Source organism: Anomaloglossus baeobatrachus, chromosome 10 (genome assembly GCF_048569485.1).
Source record: "Anomaloglossus baeobatrachus isolate aAnoBae1 chromosome 10, aAnoBae1.hap1, whole genome shotgun sequence".
Taxonomy (NCBI): domain Eukaryota; kingdom Metazoa; phylum Chordata; class Amphibia; order Anura; family Aromobatidae; genus Anomaloglossus; species Anomaloglossus baeobatrachus.
Window position 1 is genome coordinate 30,881,912 of NC_134362.1, and position 18,455 is coordinate 30,900,366.

An 18,455-nucleotide genomic window follows, 5' to 3' on the forward strand; every position below is an offset into this window, starting at 1 on the left:
AAAGAACGCTGGGCTGTACCCTACAGGGGGTGCCGCGCTGCGACACGGGGAAACGCAGCGCATCCCTGCGGTCGTGTTCCACATTGTTCCTGTGCAGATAACCGCCACATTGACGAGGATGGAGGGACACTCGCTAAATACAACTCCCCCCTCCGATGCGGAGGATTTAAAGGGCAAGCGAGCCAAAATGTGACATATCTACCTCCGAACTGTGGAGAGAAGACGCAATAAATGATCATTTACAGAAATCTCTGCTGTGAAAGTTTTATGTAGTCACGTCACAATTGTGCCCAGATTCTTCATTGCATAAATCGAAATTCTGGATAATTCCATTTATCCAGAACCAGACAGTCTTATTCTGCTAGTCCGACATACAACGCTAGAGGGGTATGCTAATCTCGGTAGGTGATGATTTCTCTCTGAGGGTCCGACCTCTGAGACCCCACAAATCCTGAGAATAAAGGGGACACAGTGCTGAAGCCCTTAGTAATCCTTCCTCTGTTTGGGAACATTACCGTCAAGTGACCGGGGCCGGCTGCAATTCCCTTTGCAGCCAGGTGGTCGGGGGGGCGCCGCTGTGAAGGGAAAAGAAGGGAATTTTGTTTACTTACCGTAAATTCCTTTTCTTCTAGCTCCAATTGGGAGACCCAGACAATTGGGTGTATAGCTATTGCCTCTGGAGGCCACACAAAGTATTACACTTAAAAGTGTAAGGCCCCTCCCCTTCTGGCTATACACCCCCAGTGGGATCACTGGCTCACCAGTTTTAGTGCCAAAGCAAGAAGGAGGAAAGCCAATAACTGGTTTAAAGACCAATTCAAACCGAGGAAACATCGGAGAACTGAACCATACCACATGAACAACATGTGTACCCGAAAAAACAGAAAAACCCCGAGAAAACAGGGCGGGTGCTGGGTCTCCCAATTGGAGCTAGAAGAAAAGGAATTTACGGTAAGTAAACAAAATTCCCTTCTTCTTTTTCGCTCCTAATTGGGAGACCCAGACAATTGGGATGTCCAAAAGCAATCCCTGGGTGGGTAAAAGAATACCTCATGATAGGGCCGTCAAACGGCCCTCTCCTACAGGTGGCCAACCGCCGCCTGAATGACTTATCTACCTAGGCTGGCGTCTGCCGAAGCGTAGGTATGCATCTGATAATGCTTGGTAAAAGTAAGTAGACTCGACCAGGTGGGTGCCTGACACACCTGCTGAGCCGTAGCCTGGTGCCGTAATGCCCAGGATGCACCCACGGCTCTGGTAGAATGGGCCTTCGGCCTTGAGAGAACCAGAAGCCCAGTAGAACTGTAGGTTTCAAGAATTGGTTCCTCGAGCCCCCGAGCAAGGGTGGATCTGGAAGCTTGCGACTGTTTACGCCGACCAGCGACAAGGACAAAGAGTGCATCCGGTTGGCGCAGGAGCGCCATGCGGGAAGTAGAACCTGAGTGCTCTCACCAGAACCAACAGATGCAAATCTTTCTGAAATTGATGGACTGGACGAGGACACAAAGAAGGTGAGGTGATATCCTGATTGATATGAAAATGGGATACCACCTTAGGGAGAAATTCCGGAACCGGACGCAGAACTACCCTGTCCTGGTGAAGGACCAGGAAGGGAGTTTGTATGAGAGCGTTGCTAGCTCGGAAACTCTCCTAAGAGACGAGACCGTTACTAGAAGGCCACTTCCCGTGAAAAACGGGAAGGGAGACATCCTTCAAAGGCTCGAAAGGCGGCATCTGGAGAGCAATTAGAACCTTGTTCAGATCTCAGGGCTCTAACGGCCGCTTGTACGGAGTGCTGAGAAGACAAACTCCCCGTAGGAACGTGCGTACCTGAGGAAGTCGTCGTTTCTGAAAAAATACAGATAGCGCTGAGACTTGTCCCTAAAGGGAACTGAGCGACAACCCATTTTCCTACCTAGATTGCAGGAAGGAAGGAAACATAGACGATGCAACCGGCCAGGGAGAAACACCCTGCGCCGAGCACCGAGATAAGAACATCTTCCACGTCCTGTGGTCAATCTTGGCGGACGTTGGTATGCTAGCCTGTCTCATGGTGGCAACCACGTCCTGAGGTAATCCTGACGACACTAGGTTCCAGGACTCAATGCCACACCATCCGGTTGAGGGCCGTAGAATCCAAATGGAAGAATGGCCCTTGAGACAGCCAGTCTGATTGGTCTGGTAGTGCCCCCGGTTAGCCTACCGTGAGGCACCACAGAACCGAGTACCACAACATCCTCGGCCAATTTGTAGCGACGAGGATGGCGCGGCCGCAGTCGGTCTTGATCTAGCGCAGTACTCTGGGCAACAATGCCAGAGGTGGCACCTAAGGTAGCTGGAACTGCGACCAATGCTGAACTAAGGCGTTTGCCGCCAGAGCTCGATGATTGTGAAACCGTGCCATGAAGCTGGCACATTGTTGTTGTGCCGTGACGCCATTAGATCGACGTCCGGCCTCTGTCAGCGGCGCCAGATCTCCTGAAACCCGTCCGGGTGAGGAGACCATACTCTTTCGGCCACACCTCAGTGACTTAGGAAGTCAGCTTCCTAGTTTCCACACTTGGGATGTGAATTGTGGATATGGTGGATGCCGTGTCTTCCACCCACATCAGAACCTGCCCGACTTCCTGGAAGGCTTGCCGGTTGCGCGTTCTTCCTTGGTGGTTGATGTATGCCACCGCTGTGGAGCTGTCCGACTGAAGTCGGATATGCTTGCTTTCCAGCCGCTGTTGGAAGGATTGTAGGGCAAGATACACTGCTCTGTGTTCAAGAACATTGATCTGAAGAGTGGACTCTTGCTGAGTCCACGTACCCTGAGCGCTGTAGTGGAGAAAAACTGCTCCCCACCCTGATAGACTCGCGTCTGTCGTAACTATCGCCCAGGACGGGGATAGGAAGGACCTTCTTTTTGACCAAGAGGTGAGAAGAAGCCACCACCGTAGAGATTCCTTGGCCGCCTGAGAAGAACGACGACTCTGTTGAGGGACGTCGACTCCTCGTCCCATTGGCGGAGAATGTCCCATTGTAGTGGACGCAGTAAAACTGCGCGAAAGGAACTGCCTCCATTGCTACCATCTTACGTAGGAAGTGCATGAGGCGTGTCAATGTGTGCGACTGGTTCTTAAAGAAGAGCTTGCAGCCCGTAGTGAATGCTGTTTGTCTAGCGGCAGCTTCACTATCGCTGAGAGAGTAAGAAACTCTATGCCTAGATATGTTATCGATAGGGTCGGGGTCGGATCTGACTTTAAAAAGTTGATGATCCACCCAAAACTCTAGAGAGTCTCCAGCGCAACGTTCGGGCAGTGTTGGCATGTTTCCTAAGAGAGTGCCTTGACAAGTAGATCGTCTAAATACGGGACCACAGAGTGACCCTGAGAGTGCAGGACTGTGACTACTGCTGCCCTGACCTTGGCGAAGACCAGTTGGACTGTCGCCAGCCGGAAGGTAGAGCTACGAACAGAGGGTGTTCGTCTCCTATAACGAAGCGTAGAAACGCTAGTGCTCTGGATCAATCGGCACGTGTGGATAAGCATCCTTGATGCCTAATGATGCTAGGAAATATCCTTGGGACCTTGAGGCGATGACATGGCGGAGGGATTCCATCCGGAACCGCCTGGTGTCCACGAGCTTGCTGAGCATTTTTAGATCCAGAACGGGACGGAACGGCCCGTTGTTATAGGTACCGCAAAGAATTTGGGGTAAAAACCGTGACCTTGTTCCTGAAGAGGAACGGGGGTCATCACTCTTTCTGCCTATAGAGTGCACCCTGTTTGCAGAAGAGCAGCGGCCCGGCCGGGAGGTGGAGAAATTCTGAAGAATCGAGTTGGAGGACGAGAAGTGAGCTCTATCCTGTACTCGTGAGACAGAATGTCTCACACTCAATGGTCATTGACCTATGGCAGCTAAATATCGCCAAGGCGGGACAGCCTGCTACCGACCGAGGCCGCAAGTCATGAGGAAGCCGCCTTGGAAGCGGGTTTTCCGACTGTCGCTTTTTTGGGCGAGACTGAGCCCGCTAAGAATCTTAGCTCCTCTGATCCTTTTGAGTCCACCTTGGACGAGGAAAAATGGGACCTGCCCGAGCCTCGAAAAGGCCGAAAACCCCCACTGCCTCTTGCTCTGTTGGGGTTTGTTGTGTCCGGGCTGAGGAAAGGATGAATCCTTACCCCTGGACTGTTTGATGGTTACATCCAACGCTCACCAAACAGTCGGTCAGCAGAAAAAGGCAACTGGTTAGGCAACCTTTTTTGGAAGCAGAATCTGCCTTCCATTCACTTAACGAGCAGACCAGGCTCTGCTTAAAAACACGGAGTAGCGGAGGCTACCGCCGCACGGTTCGCAGAGTCCAGGACAACCTGAATCGCGTAAGAAACAAATGCAGACATTTGAGAGGTTAAGGATGCCACCTGCGGCACAGATGTACGTGTAACCGTGTCAATCTGTGTAATACAAGCTGAAAAAGCTTGGAGCCCCAAGGGAGAGAATGCCGGAGCCAACGGTGCGCCGACAGCCTCATAGATGGCTTTCGACCAGAGATCCATCTGTCTGTCAGTGGCATCTTTGAGTTTGCAGTTCCATCTCCCACTGCAACTATGGATCTAGCTACAAGCCTGGAGATTGGAGGATGCCGCTCGGGACATTGGGTCCAGTCCTTGACCAAGTCAGGGGACAGGGATAGCGTGTATCCTAAGCCGTTTGGAGAAGCGCATATCTGGATAAGCGTGGTGTTCCTGGACTGCCTCTCTGAAGGCAGAGTGGTCCAGAAAAATACGTGAAGCTGACTCCTCCACTGGAGGAGTTGTGAGAAATAACCCACATTCTATAGATGGACGCTATAAGATTATTTACTATGGCGTCACAATCAGGTGTATCCAGATTGAGAGCGGTCTCAGGATCAGAATCCTGAGCCGCTACTTCCGCCTCATTACACAGCGAGTCCTTCTGTCAGGACCCTGTGAAACCGAGGCCGCTCATAGCGAGCCCACTTAGGCTGTCTGGGACTGACGTCCGTGCAGAGCCGTGACTCTGGGATGCGTGTGACATTCCCGGAGCTGTTAGTTATTCACACTGAGGGGGGCCATGGATCAATGATTCAACAGTGCCCATATTGTGAGAGACATGTCCGGACTGCTAGGCTTCTAGTCTCATAGCCATAGTCTCAGAAAAACTGTCAGTAAATACTGCAGACACCGTCCTCATCCCCTGGCCATTAGTGCATACAATGGGAGTCTATGTACCTGCCGGCCGTATAGCCGTACATGCTGTACCAGCTGTATAGAAAAACATGTGGTTCTGCACCTTTGTTTTACACAGAGAATATGCTGATAACTCCTCCGCATAATCCAGGAGGGTATATACAACGTGCGACCAAACAGTGCAATGTATATAGTACAAGCATATCTATAAGTGCACTTCTGCACTAGTGGGGTTAGCACCACAGGTGCTGCTTAACGCCTGTTACAGCGATTGTGTGACTATCAGAATGCCAGGGTCTTCCACACTTGTCTCTGTATCGTACAGAAACTGACACTAATGGCTGCCGGTGTCCTTGTAGGGAAGGAAGCCGTGGGCGTGCCTGAGAAAGTGCGGGAATCCGGATTCACAGTGCACACAGTGAGAGGGGTGGAGTATGCAAAACATACTCCAGCTCTCAGCTCTGCTCTATGCAGCGTCACGCCCCTACCCTGACTGTCAGGGCTGTGGGCGGTAACGAAGGGAGACTAGGCCCAGAAGCCGGGGACTCGAGTTAACAGCGCGGCCGCCGTAAAAGCGCGGGCCGCGCTGAAGTCCCCGGCGCACCACAAGTGCCAGCCGCGCCGCAGTCCCAGCGGCCGGCGCGACCGCCCTAGAAGTGGCCAGCGTCCCGCCCCTCTCCTGACTGGCAGGTCTGGGGGCGGGAACGAACTAAAGCAGGCCGCAAAAGCCGGGGACTCGAGTTATCAGCGCGGCCGCCGTAAAAGCGCGGGCCGCGCTGAAGTCCCCGGCGCACTACAAGTGCCAGCCGCGCCGCTGTTCCAGCGGCCGGCGCGCCCGAGTCCTAGACGTGGGCAGCGTCCCGCCCCTCTCCTGACTGGCAGGTCTGGGGGCGGGAACGAACGGAAGCAGGCCGCAAAAGCCGGGGACTGTAGTTATCAGCGCGGCCGCCGTAAAAGCGCAGGCCGCGCTGAAGTCCCCGGCGCACTACAAGTGCCAGCCGTGCCGCAGTCCCAGCGGCCGGCGCGACCAGTTCCCATAAGTGTGCCTGCTTCAGCTAAGCTGAATGAGGCTATGGCACAGGCGCCGCAGCGCTGATGTCCCCCGGCGCACTACAACACCCAGCATGCTGCGGTGTGAGCGCCAAATGCACGGGGACACAGAGTACCTTGAGGAAGCAGGGCCATGTCCCTGATGTACTCCGCTCCATCCAGCATCTTCTCCAGGGGCTGTAGATGGAGCACGGTCTCAGTGCCTGGAGACCGGTAAATCCCACTTCACCCAGAGCCCTGTAAAAAGGGATGGGGAAGGAATCAGCATGTGGGCTCCTGCCGCCGTACCCGCAATGGGTACCTCAACCTTACAAACACCTCCGACATACAGTGGGGTGAGAAGGGAGCATGCTGGGGACACTATATGTGTCCTCTTTTCTTCCATCCGACATAGTCAGCAGCTGCTGCTGACTAAAAAGTGGAGCTATGCGTGGATGTGTTGCCTCCTTCGCACAAAGCACAAAACTGGTGAGCCAGTGATCCCACTGGGGGTGTATAGCCAGAAGGGGAGGGGCCTTACACTTTTAAGTGTAATACTTTGTGTGGCCTCCAGAGGCAATAGCTATACACCCAATTGTCTGGGTCTCCCAATGGAGCGACAAAGAAATGTGCAATAAGACCCAATAACTTTTAGGATTAGTGGCAGTCCCAGAAGTCGACCCCCCAGCAATCAAGTCTGGAATACTCAGCTTTGCGAGACTCCTGCAGGGGCTTCGAGATGTATCCTAGCTGACCAAAAAAAATTGTGAGCGCCAGCCCCGAGGGGTGCGGCAATGGCAGCCATATTGTTTGGCACCCCACTTTCTCAGAAACAGATCATATTACCGCTCCCACAGGGATGGTGATCACCCAGCTTTCCCGAGACTCCTGAATGACCAATCTGCTCAGGGTTAATTGGACTCACTGTCAGGAGGCGAGTGACGTCCCGTGCCAGCAGCAGGAATTAGGCACCGTATAGTAAGGCGGGTATACAACACCTGCGCTCGCTCACACAAGGCGGCAAATATCTGTAGACGCGACATCCCTGGCCCAGTCGCCCTCCAGATGTAGAAGTGAGTGGATGCGGAGTGCCCCTTTAATCGCCCATCTGATGCAGCAGCAGGCAAAATGGTAGTCACCCAACTTTCCCAAAAACAGATATAACAGGATAGATACAGGTAAGTAGAGGACGTGAGTTCTAGTGCACGGTGTGGCATTATTATTCCCGTCACAGGGGGTGATCGGCGCCATCATGTTGTATGATTAACCCTCTTGGAATATAATATTCCCAGCGTCTGTGTTCTGCTCTAACCTTTAACATGTCTTCGTGTATCCCGAAGTGCCCGTAGGAGCCGAAGTACGCGCCGTCCTCATTCTCATCCAGGTCTGCGATGGCCCCAGCGGAAGACGAACCACATCTGACATCTGCGTTCATCACAAAATCCTGCGCAACTTGTCTGTAATCAATTTCAAACATTCCCCCGAGACAGGATTACTGAACCGTGGAAATGAAGAGATGAGGACAAAACGGCGCCGCAGATGGGACGACTCCATAGCAGAAAGGCCGCAAACGCTACCGCCCCCCGGTGGCCAGAAGGGGGAACTGCTACACCACGCGATTCACTGACAAACCTCATTCTATGAAGCTCTTGCAGGGCGCTCGCCAGGTTGGCCTCGGCCTCCCGTGCCCGGATTTCCACCTCTTTTAACCGCTCGTGGACAGACGGTCCGGTGGCCTCGCTTTTGTTGGAGACCTGCAGGTCCTGCTCCATTTCATCAAAATCTGACCGGAGAAAAGAAGAGAAAATGTTCCGCTGTAAAAACGACATTGGATAGCCGACAACAATAAATGCCCCTTCCCCTTTTCAACTAGAAACCCCCCCCATCAAGCCTGAGAATCTGTCGGTCAGACGTATAAGGTCCCGGAAGCGGAGATATGAGGGGCTTTTGGTGACTGACGTAGAACATTCCGGTCACTGGGGATTTCATTCTATTGACTCCTCTGTCAGGATTATGATAATCAATGATGGAGAGGAGTGAATATTCCAGATTAAGGTCAGGCAGATTCTGTACAAATAAAATTTGATCTCAATCAAATATAATCTGAAAAGGTGATTACCGATTACTATGCTTCTATGTTTCACAAGCAAGGGAAGGGAAAGAAAGGGGTTAAAAAACAATAACTCTAGTGATGGTCCCAGACTCACCCCCTCATTTTTCCTGACTCCACAGGTTCTCCAGTTGCTATGGATCAACTCTGGATCTTTTGGTGCTGACTAGATCTCACATGATCTCTTGGGCACGATGCAGAAAAAAAATATGTCAAAGATGTGTGTCGCATGTGAGTCTTAGTAATCGTTGGAAGATACAGACCAAAGACAAGCAAGGAAAGGATCGGGAAGAAGGGATGGAGGACAGCGGGGCAGGGAGGCGAGCGGGGGCTGGGAGGCCCAGGGCGAAAGACGAGCGGTGCGGCAGGCCCAGGGCGAAAGACGAGCAGGGCAGCAGGCCCAGGGCAAAAGACGAGCAGGGCGGCAGGCCCAGGGCGAAAGACGAGCAGGGCGGCAGGCCCAGGGCGAAAGACGAGCGGGGTGGCAGGCCCAGGGCGAAAGACGAGCAGGGCGGCAGGAACAGGGCGAAAGACGAGCGGGGTGGCAGGCCCAGGGCGACAAACGAGCGGGGTGGCAGAACAGGGCGAAAGACGAGCGGGGCGGCAGGCCCAGGACAAAAGACGAGCGGGGCGGCAGGAACAGGGCGACAGACGAGCGGGGTGGCAGAACAGGGCGAAAGACGAGCGGGGCGGCAGAACAGGGCGAAAGACGAGCGGGGCGGCAGAACAGGGCGAAAGACGAGCGGGGCGGCAGAACAGGGCGAAAGACGAGCGGGGCGGCAGAACAGGGCGAAAGACGAGCGGGGCGGCAGAACAGGGCGAAAGACGAGCGGGGCGGCAGAACAGGGCGAAAGACGAGTGGGGCGGCAGAACAGGGCGAAAGACGAGCGGGGTGGAAGAACAGGGCGAAAGACGAGCGGGGCGGCAGGAACAGGGCGACAGACGAGCGGGGTGGCAGAACAGGGCGACAGACGAGCGGGGCGGCAGAACAGGGCGAAAGACGAGCGGGGCGGCAGAACAGGGCGAAAGACGAGCGGGGCGGCAGGCCCAGGACGAAAGACGAGCGGGGCGGCAGGCCCAGGGCGAAAGACGAGCGGGGCGGCAGGAACAGGGCGAAAGATGAGCGGGGTGGCAGGCCCAGGGCGAAAGACGAGCGGGGCGGCAGAACAGGGCGAAAGATAAGTGGGGTGGCAGGCCCAGGGCGAAAGACGAGCGGGGCGTCAGGAACAGGGTGACAGACGAGCGGGGCGTCAGGAACAGGGCGACAGACGAGCGGGGCGTCAGGAACAGGGCGACAGACGAGCGGGGTGGCAGGAACAGGGCGAAAGATAAGTGGGGTGGCAGGCCCAGGGCGAAAGACGAGCGGGGCGTCAGGAACAGGGCGACAGACGAGCGGGGCGTCAGGAACAGGGCGACAGACGAGCGGGGTGGCAGGAACAGGGCAAAAGATAAGTGGGGTGGCAGGCCCAGGGCGAAAGACGAGCGGGGCGACAGAACAGGGCGACAGACGAGCGGGGTGGCAGGCCCAGGACGAAAGACGAGTGGGGTGGCAGGCCCAGGGCAAAAGACGAGCGGGGCGGCAGGAACAGGGCGAAAGACGAGCGGGGTGGCAGGCCCAGGACGAAAGACTAGCGGGGCGGCAGAACAGGGCGAAAGACGAGCGGGGCGGCAGAACAGGGCAAAAGACGAGCGGGGCGGCAGAACAGGGCGAAAGACGAGCGGGGCGGCAGAACAGGGCGAAAGACGAGCGGGGCGGCAGAACAGGGCGAAAGACGAGCGGGGCGGCAGAACAGGGCGAAAGACGAGCGGGGCGGCAGAACAGGGCGAAAGACGAGCGGGGCGGCAGAACAGGGCGAAAGACGAGCGGGGCGGCAGAACAGGGCGAAAGACGAGCGGGGCGGCAGAACAGGGCGAAAGACGAGCGGGGCGGCAGAACAGGGCGAAAGACGAGCGGGGCGGCAGAACAGGGCGAAAGACGAGCGGGGCGGCAGAACAGGGCGAAAGACGAGCGGGGCGGCAGAACAGGGCGAAAGACGAGCGGGGCGGCAGAACAGGGCGAAAGACGAGCGGGGCGGCAGAACAGGGCGAAAGACGAGCGGGGCGGCAGAACAGGGCGAAAGACGAGCGGGGCGGCAGAACAGGGCGAAAGACGAGCGGGGCGGCAGAACAGGGCAAAAGACGAGCGGGGCGGCAGAACAGGGCAAAAGACGAGTGGGGCGGCAGAACAGGGCAAAAGACGAGCGGGGCGGCAGGAACAGGGCGAAAGATGGGCGGGGTGGCATACCGATCCTTTATTGCTTCTTATGTCTTTGGTCAGGATCTTTCAACACTGACAAAGACTCCATACAACATACGACAAAGATGTCTTTGTGCATCGTGCCCGTGTGGAATCTAGTCAGGCCCCCAAAAGATCCAGAACTGATCTGTAGCAACTGGAGAACCTGCAGAGGCAGGGCGAGAGTGGAGGGACCAGGGCAGGTGAATAAAATCTTGTGTGGTTTTTGTTTTTTTTAACTCTTTTCCAGCCCTCCAAATAAAATAGCGGCTGACTTAATTGCATAAGTAAACGTTCACTAAACTTTCCAGAGCACCGTGTGCATCACTTATTCACAGTCTTCAAGATCTCTTCTTGCTGCCTGTGAACGGGGACAGTCTAGTCGAATTGAGAAGCAGGAAAATTTTACGACGTGGCCTGCCTCTCGAGAGCAAGAGGCAGGAATGTCACACGGACAATGTGATGGGGGCGCAGATGCTCTGAAGAACAGAGAGTCTTCTTAAAGGATTGATAGAAGTTCTCCAGAATAAGAGCAACCAGGGATGAGATAATTCCCAGCTATAATGATCCAGTATTAAAGTAGACCAATCCCCCGTGATCGGAGCATTTATGTTGATATTCCAGAATATCGGATGTTCTGGATTAGATACCAGATGATGGGAATGAAGCCACATGTGTATCAGACCTTACCATATTGTAGCAATCCATCGTCCGGGATGACTGGTTTGAAGAATTCTTCTTTGTCCCAGGGTTTTGGGCCGGTTACACTGAGGACGCTCTCCGCAGAGCAACTCTGTACAAACATATCAAGCAAATCACCATTAGAAAAGCAAGAGTGCAGGCGTGCAGCTAAGGCTATGCTCACATTTCCGTTGTTTTGCTTCCGTCAGGTCCATCGTTGCGACGCAATGACAGATTCGTCATTTTTTAGATGTCAACTGACGCAATGGATGTGTTATTTCACAGAATTCTGTTCACAGGAATCTTGTGAAAACACTGATCCATCCCGTCCGTTACATCCGTTGTGTCTTCGTTTTTTGACGGATCCGTCGTGTTCCGTTTGTGTTTGGGACAGCCCAGTGGTTGTGCCAAACATGCTGGGCATGCCCAGTAGAACATGACGGAATCCAGCACCATAGACCGCCATTATAGCTTGTGACGGATGGCGACGGAATCCTGCGGAGTGCGTTTTTTTTTGCCGCTCCAAACAATGTTACATGCAGCGTTGCTCCGGATGCAACACAAGGCAATCCGTCGCGAATACAAGTCTATGGGGAAAAATGGATTCCTGCAAAATATTTTGCAGGATACCATAATTCCTCAAGGTGACGGATTGTGACTAATGCAAAACAACGGAAGTGTGACCCTAGCCTGAGGAAGGACCCAAAAAAAATACACCTTCCCTTTCTGAGACAAATAAGTAAAAAAAAACAATAAAAAACCAAACCTTCCTCAAGACCCCAGAAGACCACAACTCAGAATTCCAACATTTAAAGGAACTTTGTCAGCATAGAATGACTGTCCAAACCAAGCACAGGCGCTCGGTGCATCATGGTGTGGACAAACATTTAAGGGCAGTTCCCACCTGATAGTTTTCCATCTATGAAGCCAGCGCTGACAAAGAAGAAGGGGAAGAAAAGCATAGAAAACAAGCAGGTGGGAAGGTGCATCTGAATGAGTGGCCGCCATGAGACACTGAGCGCCTGTGCTTGGTTTGACCAGTCATTCCGTGCTGACAAAGTCCCTTTAAACAAGTGGCCCATGTGAAGATGCTGGCAGTCATCTGATGAATGAACAAAATACTGGATCTTAGGGGGATTGAATAATTTATGTTGGCATCAAAATCATTGTTCTCGGCAGCATTTCGCTGGTTTAATCAGGAGATGTGCTGCCGATTCCTTGCATTATATGGGGACATAACTTTCGCATTCATGACTGTTCTGTTCCCATCAGAAGTTGTGTAAACTGGTCAAAAATTGAGCAAAAACCTCAGTTTCTGTATAGCTGATTGGAGCCGTCTACAGGACGAATTCATCAATAAGGACCATTATAGTCCTGGGAAGCTGGAGGCAGCACTCACCGTCGATCTGATGAAGTTGATGAGTTTAACGTATCCGTAGAAGTCGAGACCTAGAGACAAGCCAGTGATACAAGTAATAAATTGGAATAGGGGGTGCGGGGGGTTTATAGGGGTCGTCCTGGTCACATACGTAAAGTTAGAGCATAAGGAAAGCATAGAGGTGGAAGCAATGTCCTTACGTAACAACACAAATGGACCCCAATCAGATGCTTTATTTAACTAGTATCTGCAACTTTTTAATATACTTAGAACATCAACGTTCACCTTATAGGAGCTCCGCTTGCTGTCAACTAATTCAGAATTTGCTACTTACAATTGAATCCTCTGTGAGCTTAAAGGGGCTGATTTCAGAAAGCTCCCATCCTCCAGATGCAAAAAACAAACTGTGCTTTACTCACCCACCCCAGGTCCAGCCTTGAGTCTCCTCTCCACCACCGCTCCTTCTGTTACTGTCTGCAGCAATGATGTCACATGAACAGTGCTGCAGGCAATCATTAAGCTCAGTGACTCGGGCAAAGATGCAGAATTCAGCTACTGGCAGAAGCACTGGACCCGGGGAGGGTGAATAAAGCACAGTTTGTTTGGTTTTGATACAAATTACAGCTGGAGGAGAGCGGTTTTACAACCTTAATTATCACTTTTCCCGGGAGGGTGCACCCTCTGACGGCAGAATCAGAACCATCAGGAATTAATGACGGCTTAAAGCATGGGTCCCCAATTCCAGTCCTCAAGGGCCGCCAACACTGCATGTTTTCAGGATTTCCTTAGTATTGCACAGGTGATAATTTAATCACCTGCACAGTTGATGATTCCAACACCCATGCAATGCTAAGGAAATCCTGAAAACATGCACTGTTGGCGGCCCTCGAGGACTGGAGTTGGGGAACCCTGGTTTAAAGGAAAGAATAATAATTAGGCCCTCAGCTGTGGTGATGATGCATCAGTTCTGGGGGAGTCACAGAAACTAAATAGCAGCCCCCCACTCTTCTACACAGACCAGTAAAGGTTCCACCGTCACAAGGTTTCTTAATCTTCAGAATAGACGCCCCCTACTGGACATTATCAGTGGAGCGCAGGCTGCGTACCGTGCAGGGAGGTGATCCGCTGGATGTCAAACTGATGCTGGGAGCGGCAGTGGGAGAAGGTGTCTTCTGGTGACGAGTCTCTCCTGGGGAGAAGAAGAGTCACTGATCACCCCGAATATCAGGCAGATGTGGGAACACACAGGGGACCCCGGTACTGTACGATTACCTGTCACAGAACAGACACCGGACCTCTACACCAGCACCCCCATCATCCTCATCATCCCAGGCACCGTCATCACCGTCCGACAGATCCGGGACGTCCTCAAAGTCCACATCATTCAGAGCTGAAAAACGGGAAACTATAGATCAGTAACAGATCGGGAGAAGGAACCTCTGTATAACACCATGGGATCTCCTCTGTGTATATATACAACACCGGTGTGACCGGATCTCCTCTGTGTATATATATAACACCGGTGTGACCGGATCTCCTCTGTGTATATATAACACCGGTGTGACCGGATCTCCTCTGTGTATATATATAACACCGGTGTGACCGGATCTCCTCTGTGTATATATAACACCGGTGTGACCGGATCTCCTCTGTGTATATATATAACACCGGTGTGACCGGATCTCCTCTGTGTATATATAACACCGGTGTGACCGGATCTCCTCTGTGTATATATAACACCGGTGTGACCGGATCTCCTCTGTGTATATATACAACACCGGTGTGACCGGATCTCCTCTGTGTATATATATAACACCGGTGTGATCGGATCTCCTCTGTTTATATATAACACCGGTGTGACCGGATCTCCTCTGTGTATATATACAACACCGGTGTGACCGGATCTCCTCTGTGTATATATATAACACCGGTGTGATCGGATCTCCTCTGTTTATATATAACACCAGTGTGATCGGCTCTCCTCTGTATATATACAACACCGGTGTGACCGGATCTCCTCTGTGTATATATACAACACCGGTGTGACCGGATCTCCTCTGTGTATATACAACACCGGTGTGACCGGATCTCCTCTGTGTATATATATAACACCGGTGTGATCGGATCTCCTCTGTGTATATATACAACACCGGTGTGACCGGATCTCCTCTGTGTATATACAACACCGGTGTGACCGGATCTCCTCTGTGTATATATATAACACCGGTGTGATCGGATCTCCTCTGTGTATATATACAACACCGGTGTGACTGGATCTCCTCTGTGTATATACAACACCGGTGTGACCGGATCTCCTCTGCGTATATATATAACACCGGTGTGATCGGATCTCCTCTGTTTATATACAACACCGGTGTGACCGGATCTCCTCTGTGTATATATACAACACCGGTGTGACCGGATCTCCTCTGTGTATATATACAACACCGGTGTGACCGGATCTCCTCTGTGTATATATACAACACCGGTGTGACCGGATCTCCTCTGTGTATATATACAACACCGGTGTGACCAGATCTCCTCTGTGTATATACAACACCAGTTTGACCGGATCTCCTCTGTGTATATATAACACCAGTGTGACCGGATCTCCTCTGTGTATATATAACACCGGTGTAACCAGATCTCCTCTGTGTATATATAACACCGGTGTAACCAGATCTCCTCTGTGTATATATAACACTGGTGTAACCGGATCTCCTCTGTGTATATATAACACCGGTGTGACCGGATCTCCTCTGTGTATATACAACACCGGTGTGACCAGATCTCCTCTGTGTATATATATACAACACCGGTGTGACCAGATCTCCTCGGTGTATATACACAACACCGGTGTGACCAGATCTCCTCTGTGTATATATATATACACACAACACCGGTGTGACTGGATCTCCTCTGTGTATATATAACACCAGTGTGACTGGATCTCCTCTGTGTACATATATATAACACCGGTGTGACTGGATCTCCTCTGTGTGTATATATATATATATATATAACACCGGTGTGACCGGATCTCCTCTGTGTACATATAACACCGGTGTGACCGGATCTCCTCTGTGTACATATAACACCGGTGTGACCGGATCTCCTGTGTATATATATATAACACCAGTGTGACCGGATCTCCTCTGTGTATATATAACACTGTTGTGACTGGATCTCCTCTGTGTATATATAACACCGCTGTGACCAGATCTCCTCTGTGTGTATTTGTGACTAGATCTCCTCTGTGTATATATAACACTGTTGTGACTGGATCTCCTCTGTGTATATATAACACCGCTGTGACCAGATCTCCTCTGTGTGTATGTGTGACTAGATCTCCTCTGTGTATATATAACACTGTTGTGACTGGATCGCCTCTGTATATATATAACACCGGTGTGACCGGATCTCCTCTGTGTATATATATAACACCGGTGTGACCGGATCGCCTCTGTATATATATAACACCGGTGTGACCGGATCTCCTCTGTGTATATATATATACACACAACACCGGTGTGACTGGATCTCCTCTGTGTATATATAACACCAGTGTGACTGGATCTCCTCTGTGTATATACAACACCGGTGTGACCGGATCTCCTCTGTGTGTATATATAACACCGGTGTGACCGGATCTCCTCTGTGTGTATATATAACACCGCTGTGACCAGATCTCCTCTGTGTGTATGTGTGACTAGATCTCCTCTGTGTATATCTAACACTGTTGTGACTGGATCGCCTCTGTATATATATAACACCGGTGTGACCGGATCTCCTCTGTGTGTATATATAACACCGGTGTGACCGGATCTCCTCTGTGTGTATATATAACACCGGTGTGACCGGATCTCCTCTGTGTGTATATATAACACCGGTGTGACCGGATCTCCTCTGTGTGTATATATAACACCGGTGTGACCGGATCTCCTCTGTGTATATATAACATTAGAGCAGCTGTAGAACTACAAGTCTCAGCACAGCCTGATCTGTCCGCCTGATAACAGCGCCATCATCCCCGGCTACTCACATGGAGCTCTGCACTGCGCCATCTTGAGTTCTGGCAAATCGAGGCCCCGCCCACCACAGCTTGTTTATGACAGATGCTGTAGAGGACCTGTGATGACGTCACGGTCATGTGACCCGGCAGTGTCGCTGTGGGTTGAGGCTGTGATTTGATGTGTTCGGTTCCGTCACCGTCCGCCGCACACTCCGCTCTGCCCCGTGCAGATAGGGCCGCTCCTCACTGCGGCAATGTGTCCGTGTACGTGACGTAGCTGTCGGACACTGGCCCCGCCCCACCGTTGGTTGCCATGGCACCCAGGTTTGCTGCAGGCCGCCATCTTGGTGCTCCTGTGAAGCCAGAGGCGTCTGAAGCGCCACAGTGAATAGTGCAGAGTTCAGTCTCTCATGGAGATTAAAAAAAAAATCAGTCAAAAGTAAAAAGTTTTTAGAAATAAACAGAAATATATTCAAATCATATTTCACTTTTTCTAATTTAAAAATAAATTAAAGAAACGCACATAAAGAATGGTCACATTCAGCCAAGTCCAAGCTACCAAAATATAAACTGAGGGCAGCAAGAATCGCCGACAGCTTCTCTATAAAGGGGTAAACTGATAAGTCTGCAGTCCCGCTATGTGTCCCTCTATGTGACTGTAGGCGCATTACTCCCCCATGGCCCGCACTGTGCGCTGCGAGGAGTCCGCGGAGTACTAAGCCGGTAACGGCGGTCATGTGACCACAATTGTGCGCTATGGACGTTCCCGGCCAGAACCTGACTGGTGGGCACAGCCTCGCTCAATACAAGTGTATGGAGACAAGGCCGCGACCACTGGATGTTCGCCCCTACTAGTCAGACACGCCCACTCCATATACAGTTAGGTCCAGAAATATTTGGACAGTGACACAAGTTTTGTTATTTTAGCTGTTTACAAAAACATGTTCAGAAATACAATTCTATATATAATATGGGCTGAAAGTGCACACTCCCAGCTGCAATATGAGAGTTTTCACATCCAAATCGGAGAAAGGGTTTAGGAATCATAGCTCTGTAATGCATAGCCTCCTCTTTTTCATGGGACCAAAAGTAATTGGACAAGGGACTCTAAGGGCTGCAATTAACTCTGAAGGCGTCTCCCTCGTTAACCTGTAATCAATGAAGTAGTTAAAAGGTCTGGGGTTGATTACAGGTGTGTGGTTTTGCATTTGGAAGCTGTTGCTGTGACCAGACAACATGCGGTCTAAGGAACTCTCAATTGAGGTGAAGCAGAACATCCTGAGGCTGAAAAAAAAGAAAAAATCCATCAGAGAGATAGCAGACATGCTTGGAGTAGCAAAATCAACAGTCGGGTACATTCTGAGAAAAAAAGGAATTGACTGGTGAGCTTGGGAACTCAAAAAGGCCTGGGCGTCCACGGATGACAACAGTGGTGGATGATCGCCGCATACTTTCTTTGGTGAAGAAGAACCCGTTCACAACATCAACTGAAGTCCAGAACCCTCTCAGTGAAGTAGGTGTATCTGTCTCTAAGTCAACAGTAAAGAGAAGACTCCATGAAAGTAAATACAAAGGGTTCACATCTAGATGCAAACCATTCATCAATTCCAAAAATAGACAGGCCAGAGTTACATTTGCTGAAAAACACCTCATGAAGCCAGCTCAGTTCTGGAAAAGTATTCTATGGACAGATGAGACAAAGATCAACCTGTACCAGAATGATGGGAAGAAAAAAGTTTGGAGAAGAAAGGGAACGGCACATGATCCAAGGCACA

General features: G+C 51.5%; 1 protein-coding gene across 1 annotated transcript in view; it reads right to left on the minus strand.

Moving 5' to 3' along the window:
* PRMT3 (protein arginine methyltransferase 3) overlaps nt 1-16,950 on the minus strand; it is a 130,944-nt gene extending 113,994 nt beyond the window's left edge. The window contains exons 1-7 of the mRNA XM_075326667.1: nt 16,711-16,950; nt 13,941-14,058; nt 13,775-13,857; nt 12,690-12,739; nt 11,300-11,402; nt 7,857-8,007; nt 7,537-7,681 (exon numbers count right to left, since the gene is read on the minus strand). Of these exons, the coding sequence (XP_075182782.1) occupies nt 7,537-7,681; nt 7,857-8,007; nt 11,300-11,402; nt 12,690-12,739; nt 13,775-13,857; nt 13,941-14,058; nt 16,711-16,732 (672 nt within the window). The 5' untranslated portion in view covers nt 16,733-16,950. The remainder of the gene's footprint in view (nt 1-7,536; nt 7,682-7,856; nt 8,008-11,299; nt 11,403-12,689; nt 12,740-13,774; nt 13,858-13,940; nt 14,059-16,710) is intronic.
* Between the last annotated feature and the right edge of the window lie 1,505 nt (nt 16,951-18,455).